Source organism: Phodopus roborovskii, unplaced genomic scaffold (assembly GCF_943737965.1).
Source record: "Phodopus roborovskii unplaced genomic scaffold, PHOROB, whole genome shotgun sequence".
Lineage (NCBI taxonomy): Eukaryota > Metazoa > Chordata > Mammalia > Rodentia > Cricetidae > Phodopus > Phodopus roborovskii.
The window spans coordinates 11,075,305-11,088,199 of NW_026125391.1; the positions used below are offsets into that span (position 1 = coordinate 11,075,305).

At 38.6% G+C, this 12,895-nt stretch overlaps 1 protein-coding gene across 1 annotated transcript in view; it reads right to left on the bottom strand.

Moving 5' to 3' along the window:
• Positions 1 to 4,539: 4,539 nt before the first annotated feature.
• Crppa (CDP-L-ribitol pyrophosphorylase A) overlaps positions 4,540 to 12,895 on the bottom strand; it is a 272,273-nt gene continuing 263,917 nt past the window's right edge. The window contains exon 10 of the mRNA XM_051175086.1: positions 4,540 to 5,057. Coding sequence (XP_051031043.1) covers positions 4,953 to 5,057 — 105 coding nt within the window. The 3' untranslated portion in view covers positions 4,540 to 4,952. The remainder of the gene's footprint in view (positions 5,058 to 12,895) is intronic.

Below are 12,895 nucleotides of genomic sequence, written 5' to 3' on the forward strand. Positions count from 1 at the left end.
GAGGCCATTGTGTGAAGCTGTAAACGTGAAGCCTAGATTGCCTTGGAGACCCCATGATGTTGGCAATGGCAGAATCATGCAATACATGCCAAAGAGAGCTGTTAACAGGGTATGGAATCAGCTCAAGAGAGCGAAAAGAGTTGGAGATCTAAAGAACACTTTGACATAAGACATGGAGATGCAAGTTTGCCCGGCAAGTTTTAGGTCTTGTGTCAGTCCACTATTTCCTCGCTTTTCTGCCTTTCCTCCTGTTTGGAAGCATAATGTATTCTATGCACCATTGTATGTTGAAAGTATGTGATTGTGATTACTTTTTTATTTTGATTTTACAGAGGTTTATAGCTAAGAGACTATCTCGAGTCTCAGAAGAGACTTTGAACTTTAGACTTTTAAACAGGCTTAAGACTGTAATAGACTATGGGGATTTTTGAAGTTGAATTGAATGCATCTTTTGCATCATTACAACATTACAAGCCTATAGTGGCCAGGGAATGGAATACAGAGATTTGAATAGGAATGACCTCCATAGGCTCATATATTTGAATATTTTGTAATTATGGATTGGCCCTATTAGGATGTATGTCTTAGTTGGTGTAGATGTGGCCTTTTTGGAGGAAATGTGTCAATGGAGGTGGACTTTGGAGTTTCAAATGCTCAAGCCAGGCCTGGTATGTATCTCCCTTTCTTCCTGTCACCTGCCAATCCAGATGTAGAACTCTTAGCTCCTTCTCCAGCACCATGTCAGCCTGCATATCACCATGCTACCACCAAGATGATAATGGTCTAAACCTCTAAACCTATAAGCCAGCCCCAATAACTGTTTTCTTTTACAAGTGTTTCTGTGGTCAGTGTCTCCTCACAGCAATAGAAAACCTAACTAAGACACCTACAGAGATTGTGCCTAGCTAAACCTGCTTCCTTATTCAGCAGAATATAATGACCATATCTCCCTGTTCAGTTTTATAAAATAACCCTTCTTCTCTGTTCAACTGCATATAGTAAACACATTGAGTTTCCGGGCCACTGAGGCTTTTCCATCTGAAATCCTAGACCATTAATCTGTGTGTATCTGGATCTCTCTTTTTTAATTAAAATTTTTTATATTATTTATATAAATTGAAAACAAGCTTGGTATACATGTCAATCCCAGTTCCCTCACTCTCCCTTCCTCCCCTCTTCCCACCAATCCCCATCCCATTCCCTTTCTGCTTTCCAGGGAGAGTGAGGCCTTCCATGGGGGATCTTCAAAGTCTGTTATGTCATTTGGAGCAGGGCCTAGGGCCTCCCTCCCACATGTGTCTGGGCTAAGGGAATATCCCTCTATGTGAAATGGGCTTCCAAAGTCCATTCATACACTAGGGATACACACTGCTCCAGTACCAGAGGCCCCATAGACTACCCAGTCCTCCTAACTAACACCCATGTTAGTTAGGCTCTGGGTCAGTTATGCTGGTTTCCCAGCTATCAGACTGGTGTACATGAGCTCCCCCTTCTTAAGGTTATCAATTTCTGCATGTTTCTCCAGCTTGGTCTTGACCTCTTTGTCCATCACTTCTCCTTCTCTGCAAATGGATTCCAGGAGTTCGGCTCAGTGTTTATCTGTAGGTGCCTGCTTCTGCTTCCATCAGCTACTGGATGAAGGCTCTAGGATGACATTTAAGGTATTTATCAATATCTTTATCAGGGAAGGGCATTTAAGGTATCCTCTCCACTACTGCTTAAATTGTTAGTTGGAGTCATCCTTGTAGATCCCTATTGTAAGATTTCTTTTTAGATCTATAATTGCTCTATTACAGTATCTCTTTTATGCTCTCCTCTATTCTTCCCCTGACTCAAGCTTCCTGCTCCCTTATGTCCTCATCTCCCCTGGATCTTTCTTTTCTTCATTCCCTCATTTCTCCAATCAGGTTCATTTCTGGGGCTGTGATGAACATGGCAATAAGTCACATCTTAAATGGAGTATTTTAATGTAAAATGTACTACAAGTCTTAGCAATATAAATCATTGATGATCCCATCTCTCAGCTTTGAATGTTTAAAATAAAACACTTTAAATCTTTTTTAACTAAGTATTATGAATTTGGATTAAAATGTTTACAAAATTTTCCTACAACTAGAAACATTTTCAGTACAATGACTATTTTTATTTACTTATTTATTTTTCTTACTTTTCATATGTATCCCAGTTGCCGCTCCATCCTTCCCTCCCTCTCTTCTACCCTCCCATCCCCACCGACCACCCTCCCATCCCATCGTCACCCCCCATGTATAGGGTGATGCCTTCCTAGAGGGGTCATCTAAATCTGTCAAGTCATTTGGAGTAGGGTCTAGGCCCTCACTCCTGCCTATGGGTTAAGGGAGTATCCTTCCATGGGGAACATGCTCCCCAAGTCCTTTTGTGCACCAGGGACACATCTTGGTTCCACTGTTTGAGGTCCCTTAGACTGCCCAGGTTTTCTAACTGAAACCCATGTTCAGGGGATATGAGTCAGTTCAATGCTGGTGTCCCAGCTATCAGTCTGGGGGCCCATTAGCTCCTCCTTGTTCAAGTCAGCTGTCTCTATGGGTTTCTGTAGCCTGGTCTTGTCCTCCCTCCCTGCATCTGGATTCCAGTTTGACTCAGTGTTTAGTTGTATTTTTAAGGGATTTTGGATGATAAAGTTAGAATGGACAGGTTATTAAAGTCATTATATTCCCAAAATGGTAATAAAAATGTAAAGTGACTTCGGGGTCTTTAAACAAACATCTTAAAATAACTGACCCTTATCTCTTAGTCACCAAGTCCCTGTGTTCCCCTCACCCTTCCAAGGTTGGGTGATAGTGAGACTCTCATCAACCCAGGGATAAGCTCTGCTCCTGACTTTCCTGCCTCTTCCCATTCCTCAGTGTTCAGTACAGGATCCTCTCACATCTCTAGCTGTGAGATATCCTCTGGATATCCTTGCCAGGATTCACTGCCATATTAAGGCTTAAATTAATTCCAGTCTTCCTAAGGAAGCCCTGTCTCTTCTTACAATTGAGCCGGAGACACTGGAAAAGTCAGTAAAGAATTTTGTTTTGTTTTGAAACTTGCTTCAATTTCAAAGCATTGACTTACCGGGAAATAATGCATTTGTAAAGTTTTTAATATTCTGCAAAATGGTTCATCATGTAAACAATGCAAGAGAGGCATCTTTGGGTAAATGCCTGTCCCCTTAATACTCTATACTAAATAAAAACCTATGTTGACTGACCCAACACTCTATAGAGCAATCTTGCTAATGTGTAGATGTGCCAAGTTATGGTATAGGGAATTAAAACCACTCGCCATCTCTTTAAGCCTTGCTACAGTCTTCTTTCTGCCCCATGACAGGAACATATAAGTCCTAACCAAATCCATACATTTCTTATATATTTTCATGTGGTGATATTAAAGCTTGACTGAGAATTCAGAAAGCAAAGTCAGACTCCAGCTTTATAGATAAATCAGTGGTGATATACACCTTTAAATCCCAGTAGCCATAGATCTGGGAGGTGGTGGTACACACCTTTAATCCTAGCACTCAGGATTAAAAGGTAAATGGATCTCTGTAAGTTCAAGGCCATCCAGATCTACACAAGATTGATACAGTCCTAGACAGAAACAGCTCATACAAAGATGATCTCAACATCTGGGATCACATGCCTTTAATCTTAGAACTAGATGGGTATAAAATTTAGGAGCAGGGTCTTCAGTAGTCAGGATCGGACATACATTCTCCAGCCATACTTGAGGAGAACATAGAAGTCTGGGGTTAGTCTGATGTTTGATAGAGCCAGGGTCAACTTCCAGTCAGAGGTAGAATAAGAGCTAGTGACCAGCTGCTTTGCTTTTATGATCTTCAGCTTGAAGCTTGTAATCCAAAACTGTATCTGTATACTTTTATTTTTCATGTTACACTTTCACCTCTGTAAATTTGAGTTAGTTGGTTTATATTTCTTAATACAGAGAACAAATGATAAGCTCACTAATTTGTATCCACATTTATAGTCAATGAACCCATTTCATTTTAGAAGACCTACAATAACTAATTCATGCCCATTACATTCTGCCCTCTATTATTAAACATGAAATATAAACTCTGACACAATATTTTACTTGGGATCTCACCTACCATTCAAATGTAACACAATAACTCTGATGTTATATTGAAACTCAAAAAAATATAGAGGAATTCAGTTAACACGTTATGAGAGATATTTCAGAAAGTAGATATTTTTATTGACAGTCTTTAACAAACACATTTCATGCAGCTCTTATAATTTCTTCATGCAATGTAAGTCCCAGCATATTCTGATTTAACATATTTCAATAAAATGGATTTATATATAGAAGAAAAATGCATTTAAATGACTGTATGTATGTATAATTATTAAATCAACATAAGGGAAATATTAAGAGTTAATATGTATGGCCAATAGAAATTGGAAGAATAAAATTTTTGTTTTGCAAGGCTACATGTACTTCCTGCATCAAGAGTAACTAACACAGGCAGCCCTGGCTTCCAGAAGTCCATATCCAGGGACTGACACAAGCAACTAAACCTTCATGAAGCTCTACAAACTTTTCTGAAACTATCTAGAAGGAGTAGACTTTTTAAAATGATGCCAAATAACATTTCACAAGCTCACCTTATCATCTCAATTGGACCTTCTTATAGTAGTGAACAGGTTCTTTACATAAAGATGGTATTTTTCATTTATCTATCTTTCTATGGTCAGAGCCATTTTTATTTGACACATATAATTTCATGGACAAGAACATAAACCCATTTTTAAAACCTAAGCATCACATTCTATAAGTGGCAAGATGAAAAACACAACTAAAATACTCTACCACACACAAGGAAGAGACATTGAGGTAGGGAAGCAGGTACAAGAGAAAGCCTTAGGGACCTGTCTTTGGAAGCTTTTAGATGACTTTGTCTGTGCTTTTCATGCCACCAGGAGCTGACCAGCAAGTGCAGAACTTCTTTCTTTAACTAAAGCACCTATGATGGAAGCACCTTGTCGTAAACTCTCTTGTAGTTTCTGCTTATCCTGAAAATAAAAGAAAAAACAATAATATGCAAATTGAAACCAGAATACAAGGAATTAAAAGATAAGTATAATTAACTCACTTAAAAAAATAGAACAAACAAAAACATTGATAAAGACAGAAAACCCTTTGTGCACAAAATATTTTATAGTGACAGATTACAACACTGAAAATAAGAATTAATGAAGCTGGGCTGACAATGAGAGAGGCAGAACAGAAGCCAGTGTTGGGGATCCTAAAGATAAATAAGAGCAGCACACCAGGTGATGCACACAGAAGAAGATGGTAATGGTATATTTTAATACCATATGGTATTATTATCATTCTATTTTTCTTATCTATTGGCACTCCCTCCCTCTCACCACAAAGAATTGCATATGGACCTTCAGGAAACCACATAAGGGCATCCCTAGAAGACAACTCATCTGGGAACATTCACTTCATGGACAAGAAGAGAGTAAAATAATTAATCTCTATTCCTGGGACATATGCTCTATGTAGCGTGTCCAAATATATTAACACAGGATTACAAGTGATATTGTGCTCATGGGGCACACAAATGGTTGGGGTCTAGAGTACAGCAATAGATTGATGGGAGATGTCATTCTGTAAATATGTTTCTCATACTGGTTAATGAATAAAGCACTGTTGGCCAATAGGAAAGGAAGATAGGAGGGACTAGGAGTCAAGGAGGAAAGAGGAAGTAGAGTAAGGAGGAGTCAAGATGGAAGACGGAGAGAGCAGAACGCCGGCGGGCTTCTCCCCGGTAAGATAAGACCGCGTGGAAATATATAGAAATGGGTTAATAATTAAGACCGAGCTAGCCGATGAGAAACAGCATTATATCAAATACAGAGTCTCTGTGTTATTTGGGGCTGGCGCAGCGGCAAGCCAAGACCGGCAGCGGGTGGGAAAACCTTACTCCTTACAATAGATAGCATTAAATTTTGGGATTCTTGCTAGAGAGGATGAAAGCAAAGGGTGAGAGAAATGAGACAAATATGTGGGGTAGACTAGCCTTATATACATGTTCCAGTGCTAGAAACCAGGCCACAAAACAACAAATAAAGCCAAAGTCCCACACCACAAAGCAAAGGAAAACAACCTGAATTGAAGTCATCAGTTTATGTTTTCTCTATAACTGCAGGAACATTAATACTAGACCTCAGCGGTTAAGAAAACATACTGCTTTTTCACAAGAGCTCCCTTCCAAAGTCCCACACCAGGCAGCCATATGCTCCTGTAATTCCAACTTCAGGGGTCTGCGTCACTCTTCTGCCCCCACATGGGCACTGCACACTCCACACACATCACCACAGAGATAAACACCTATACATGTACTTGATAAAGTAAAGACATTTTTAATTCTGCACACTAATGTTTGCATATACATGCATAAACCTTTAAAACACAGTTGATTTACCTGAATAACATTTGTACTCCATGCTACCAGATGCTCTACGATTTGTAACAGCACACATTCTCCTCCAATCACAATCACTGCATAGTTCTCAAAATTTGTTCTGTTAGCATATTCACTTGCCTAGCACAGCAATTTTTTTTTTTTTTGCTTAAAACTGTTCCCTTTCAAAACAATAAAAAATCTATCATGTATTTGTAAGTATAGCATATATTCTTTTTTTCATTTTTGGTTATGCCTATAGCATGGCAATGGTGAAAACACAGCTGAAAGAGAAACAAGTGGACTCCTGTGGGGGGGAAAAACTGTAGGAAAAATTAATTGTTAAAAAAAAATCCACTTTAGGATGATAGATGTGACAACTTGACTACATCTAGAATTAATGAAGTCTGGATACACCTGAGGGATATTTTTCTTAATTAAATCATTTGAAATTGGAAGGCTCACTTCCAATTCAGATCTACTTTTAATATGAATCATACCTGCTGGCAGCTTACAGGAAGGGTGTGGGAATATGAAGCTCTCTCTCTCTCTCTCTCTCTCTCTCTCTCTCTCTCTCTCTCTCTCTCTCTCCCTCCCTCTCCTTTCCTCTGTCTCTCCCTGCTTGCTCTCATCCTTACTAGCAAGTCTGTTTCTTTCTTGCATTAGAGCCAACTTCTCTGGTATTCCAATATACACTGACAAGCACCTGAGACATCTAGCATTAACATTGTGGACTGAACAACTGGATTATTGGATCTTCCCTTGGTAGATAGCCATTGTGGAACTAGCTGGGCCATAGCCTGTGTGCCATTACAATAAATCCCCAATATAATACATATATAACATATGCTACTATAACAAATATATATGTAATATAGCCAATATAATAATTATCTATAATATGTAATTCTATAAATTCTGTTCCTGAAAGGAATTCTGACAAAAGAACACATTTATGGTAATTATTTCTTTGTGTTTTGATGTATTTTAAAAGATTTAATCACAAACTTATTTTAGGTTTCTCATAAGCATAATGAATTATGTTAAATTTAATTTCAAATCAGATATAAGCCTAAGTTTCAGGCCTGAAGCAGCAACAATACAGGAAGGTTAGAGCTTCAGGCCCAGAGCAGGAGCAGCAGAGGGAGGTTTAAGCCTCAGACCCTGGAGCAGTGTCAGAGAGGTCACAGCTTCAGGCCCAGAAGCAATGAGTGATTGTCCAGTGAAACAGCAGTAGTTGTTTCCAGCAGTAGCTTCCAGAAACTTTCACAAAAAATTCCTCTGGGAAAGAGCACCAGTGTCCCAGCCAGCATCCAATGCCATTTCTTGGTTGGAGATACCCCACTACTACATCTACCACTGGACCCTCAGCCCCACTTCTATCTCCAACAGGAGGAGCATCCTCAGGAGCTGTAGCTCTACCTGCACCACAAAGGGTAACCACCTGAGCATTTGTCCCACTTCCACCAGGAGGAGCTTTCACAGGAAGCTCTGCTCTACTTGTGCCTGGAGTATTGATCAATGGAGCCATAGTCTCCAACTATATCAATTGGAGAAAGAAAGACACACTGAAGCACAAGCTCCACCTATACCTATTAGAGGAAATGCTGCATAGACAACAAGGTTATCACACACTCAACAATATGAAGATCAATATGGCACCACTATGGTGCTACAACAGCAAGACCTAAACATCCCAACACAGACAAAGAAGAAGAAAAAGACATAAAAATAACTTTATGAGAATGATTGAGGAATTTAAAGAGGAAATGAAAAATTATTTTAAAGAAATGGAAGAAAAGACAAACACAAAATTGGAAGATATTGACAAATCCCTTAAAGAAAACCAAGAAAAAGCAATCAAACAAGTGAAGGAAATGATTCAAGACATGAAATCTAAAACAGAGGAAATACAAAAAGCACAAAACAAGGCAATTCTGGAAATAGAAAATCTGGGTAAATGATTAAGAACCACAAGTGCAAGCATAAACAACAGAATATAAGAGATGGAAAAGATAATAATTAGTTATTGAAGATACAATAGCAGAAACAGGCAGAGGCAGGTGGATCTATGTGAGTTTGAGACCAGCCTGGTCTACAAGAGCTAGTTCCAGAACAACTTCCAAAGCCACAGAGAAACCCTGGAAAGGAAGGAAGGAAAGAAGGAAAGAAGGAAAGAAAGAAAAGTTTTAAAAAAAAGACTAAATTCAACAAATTCTTAACACTAAGCATGCAGGAAATCTGGAACACCAAGAAAAGACTGAACCTAAGAATAATATGGATAGAAGAGGAGGAAAAGTCCACCTCAAAGGCACAGAAAATATATTCAACAAACTCACAGAAGAAAACTTTCCCAACCTAAAAAATGGCATACCTATGAAAATACAAGAGGCTTATAGAACACCAAATAGACGAGACAAAAAACAAAAGTTCCCTTGCCACATAATAATCAAAACAATAAACATACAGAATAAAAAAAAGAATATTAAGTTCTGCAAAGGAGAAAGGCCAGGTAACATATAAAGTCATACCTATCAGAAATACAGCTGTTTTCTCAACAGAAACAATGAAAGTCCTGGTCAGACAGTATGAGGACACTAAGGGCCCATTGATGCCAGCCCAGACTGCTTTATCCAACAAAGCTTAATAACCATGGATGGGAGAAACAAGATATTCCATGAAAAAAACAAAACAAAAACAAATTAAACAATACCTATCCACAAACCCAGCCCTCAGAGAGTACAAGAAGAAAAATGTCAACCCAAAGAAATCATCTACATCCACATGAACACAGGAAATAGATAAGCTTACAGCTAGGGTTTGCTACTCCATGAAATTTCTCTCTTACACATTAACACATCCACTCATGTTATCACGGTTCAGGCCTTATTTAGGCATCCATCATGTTGAAGTATCATGAATGTAGCTTTCCTCCAGAAGACTCCATCTCATGGAATACTCCCTGTTACTCTGGATCTTACACTATCACTGACCCTCTTCAGTGATGTTCCCTAAACCTTAGGTGTAGGGATTGTGTCCTGTAAGTGTATCTATTATGGCCCAGCATTCCACAATCAGTTGCTCTTTGCATTTTGACCTGCTGTGACTCTCTGTAATGGTCTCTGCTTGCTACAGACAGGAGCTTTCTTTGGTGATGGTGAGAGTTACACCTATCTGTGGGCATAAGGGTATTCAGAACAGAGTTAGGAATTATACAGGTTTAGTATAGTGTCAGTAGTAACTTCTTTCTTAGAACCGTGATACCACTAGCCATGGATCATTAGCTAAGTTTCCATTACAAGGTACTGATGGGAGATGTCATTCTGTAAATATGTTTCTCATACTGGTTAATGAATAAAGCACTGTTAGCCAATAGGAAAGCAAGAGAGGAGGGACTAGGAGACAAGGAGGAAAGAGGAAGTAGGAAGGAGGAGTCAGCATGGAGAGAATGGAGAGAACAGAACCGCTGGCCCCCACTCTCTGGTAAGACCACGTGGAAATACATAGAAATGGGTTAATAATTAAGACAGAGCTAGCTCATAAGAAACTAGTACCTGGCCAACAGCATTATATACAAATACAGAGTCTCTCTGTGTTAATTGGGGCTGGTGGGGGGGGGGGCAAGACCAGCAGCAGGAAGAAAAACCTTACTCCTTACATATGGCGCCCACGTGGCTAATAAGAACTTCCACTTAAAATTTAACAAATGCTTAAAAAAAAAAAGTTTTACAAACAAAAGAACAGAGACAAGCAAGGTTTCTTGGTAGCAGCATTTTTCTCAGTTGGACTCTGATTTGTGAGAAACAAGCCGATATTTGTGCGGCTCCTTTAAGGGAAGATTCCTGACTCAGCATAAGCAGAAAAAAAAAAAAAAAAAAAAAAAAAAAGCACTGCTAACAATTCATTGGTGTCATTGGTGTGTATGAGAGCTGGCAATGGCAGTGACCACGTCTCCAAGCTGGTAACATGCTGCTTGCTGCTGCATAGACCAAGTCGGTGACCACAGCTCTCAGTGCTAGAGGTAAAATAGCAGCTGTCATCTTGGATAGACTGTGGCTAACACAGCTATGATTTTCATTTTAGCAATGTTGTTGTTTATCCGATAAAAGACTCATGCGAGAAAAAGATAAAGATTTACAGTAAAGATAGATTCATATTAAGAAAAACCTCTAAAGGTTTACAGTGTGTTTTAAAATATATGTAGGCTTGGGAAAGAAAAGGAATAAAACAGTTTTAAAAATACAGCTAGGAGTTGGGTGTGGTGGCACACTCCTTTAATCCCAGCACTAGAGAGACAGAGGCAAGCAGATCTCTGTTTTTGCTAAGTAAACCTGGTATGCAGAGTGAATTCAAGGACAGATAAAAGTTACACAGAGAAACCCTGTCTCAAAAAATGAAAAAATAGAACAGAAACTGAGTAATAAAAAAGCCACATAAAGATGGGGAGCTGCATACTGTACGGCATTATATTGTCTTTGTATCATTTGACTGCTGAGGAAATAATAACAACTGTTAAAACAAATTCTGCTGGATCAATCCAATTTATATATTTTAAAAAGGCTTTGACTTCAAATTTTAAGTCTAAGGACAAATTACTGGGGAAAAGGATTTCTATTTTTGTTTCCACAGAAAATAAAAAGCTGTGGATTCCTTCAGACTAATGTGGTTTGATCAAGCCAGACCCCCTGAAACAGAGTACCAGGTGATCCAACATTCAAAACAGCTTGACCAAGGCAGCCTTGCAGACTACAGCCAGGATTTCTGCATCTTCTTAGAATCCCCATAACAGCGCCCCCTACCAGCAGGAGCAGTTTAGAAAGAACGACGCCCAAATTCCCAAATAGTGTTTATAAATGTTTGTTTTCATTTAAATGGACTTGTTTATAAATGGTTAATGATCACAACCAATTCTTTTAAAGGTAAAAAATGAAATTATGGTATAGATATGATTACTTTGTTTCGGAATGGATATTTTCATTTATTGATTACTTTTTTTGGAATGGATTTTCATTTATTGATACAATTTAAGGTCAATTTTGTGATAAGTATATGTCTCCTCTTGTTTAGGTATTGTGTTTATATAGCTCATTTAGAAATGTAATGTATAATGTAGTACAGATTATAGAAAATTACCTATGATAGTCAAAGATTAGAGTTAAGTTAGTTAGGTTTTCTAGATATACAGAGATGTATTTGAGATGAATAGGCATTCTTCAAACCTTTCAAAGACCTACAGAATATGGCATTTAAAAAGGCTTAGGTTTTTTTTCTTGACAATGAGGCACAATTGCTCCTGGCAACACCACCTGCGTCAGAAAGGAAGATGGACATCGAAGAAACACGTTATGAAATTTACTTCCAATATGGCAAGACTAGCCATTTGGACAAAATAATGCTCTTGTCTGGACTGTTTGACTTTATGCTGTATAAACTGGACATGCATGACCCACAAAAAGTGACTTCTGATTCAAGATGGATATTGGTACAGAGTTCCTGCTTCATGGAAGAGTCTACCAGACAGTCTGCAGGACACAGAGAAAAGTGACTGACAAACTGCCAATACAAGAAGACAGTTTAAAGTTTCCTGCTTTGCTGAAGAGTCTGCCAGACACACTGTGGCCTATAGGCTGAAGATGGAAGATTACAGAAGAAATTCAGGTGACTGACAAGGCAAGATGTCTCTGTCATTTCTAGAGTTTATATATTATCCTTCTGTAGTCTTTGAGGGAGTTGAAGACAAATAGTTATGGTTTTAATTTTCCTTAAAGCTTAAAGATAAGTTACATATAGGACTTTAGACTCACAAATATAGGATAGATGATAGAATAGTTTCTTTTAATCTTTTTTAATGTTAATGGACTAAATATTGTTAACTGTGGTTCTTATTTGATAACTGTTGTGTAATATATTTTGCTATGTTAAGGTTAAAACCCTTCTTTTTATTTAGACAGAAAAGAGATGATGGGAGATGTCATTCTGTAACTGTGTTTCTCATACTGCTTAATAAATAAAGCACTGTTGGCCAATAGGAAAGCAAGAGAGGAGGGATTAGGAGACAAGGAGGAAAGAGGAAGTAGGAAGGAGGAATTAGCATGGAGAGAAGGGAGAGAACAGAACCGCCACCCCCCACTCTCCAATAAGACCACGTGGAAATACATAGAAATGGGTTAATAATTATGACAGAGCTAGCTGGTAAGAAACTAGTATCTGGCCAACAGCATTATATCAAATACAGAGTCTCTGTGTATTAATTGGTGCTGGCGCGGCAGTGGGACAAGACTGGTGGCAGGAGGAAAAACCTTACTCCTTACAAGGTATGATTTCCCTCTGTTCACAGGGCTTAAGTTTAGTTAGTCAGCTGGTTGGTGCCAAGACATAAGAGCCACCATTGCACCTTTAATGACTATTTTCTGTGTTGGTTGTGACTGTCTGTGGTTT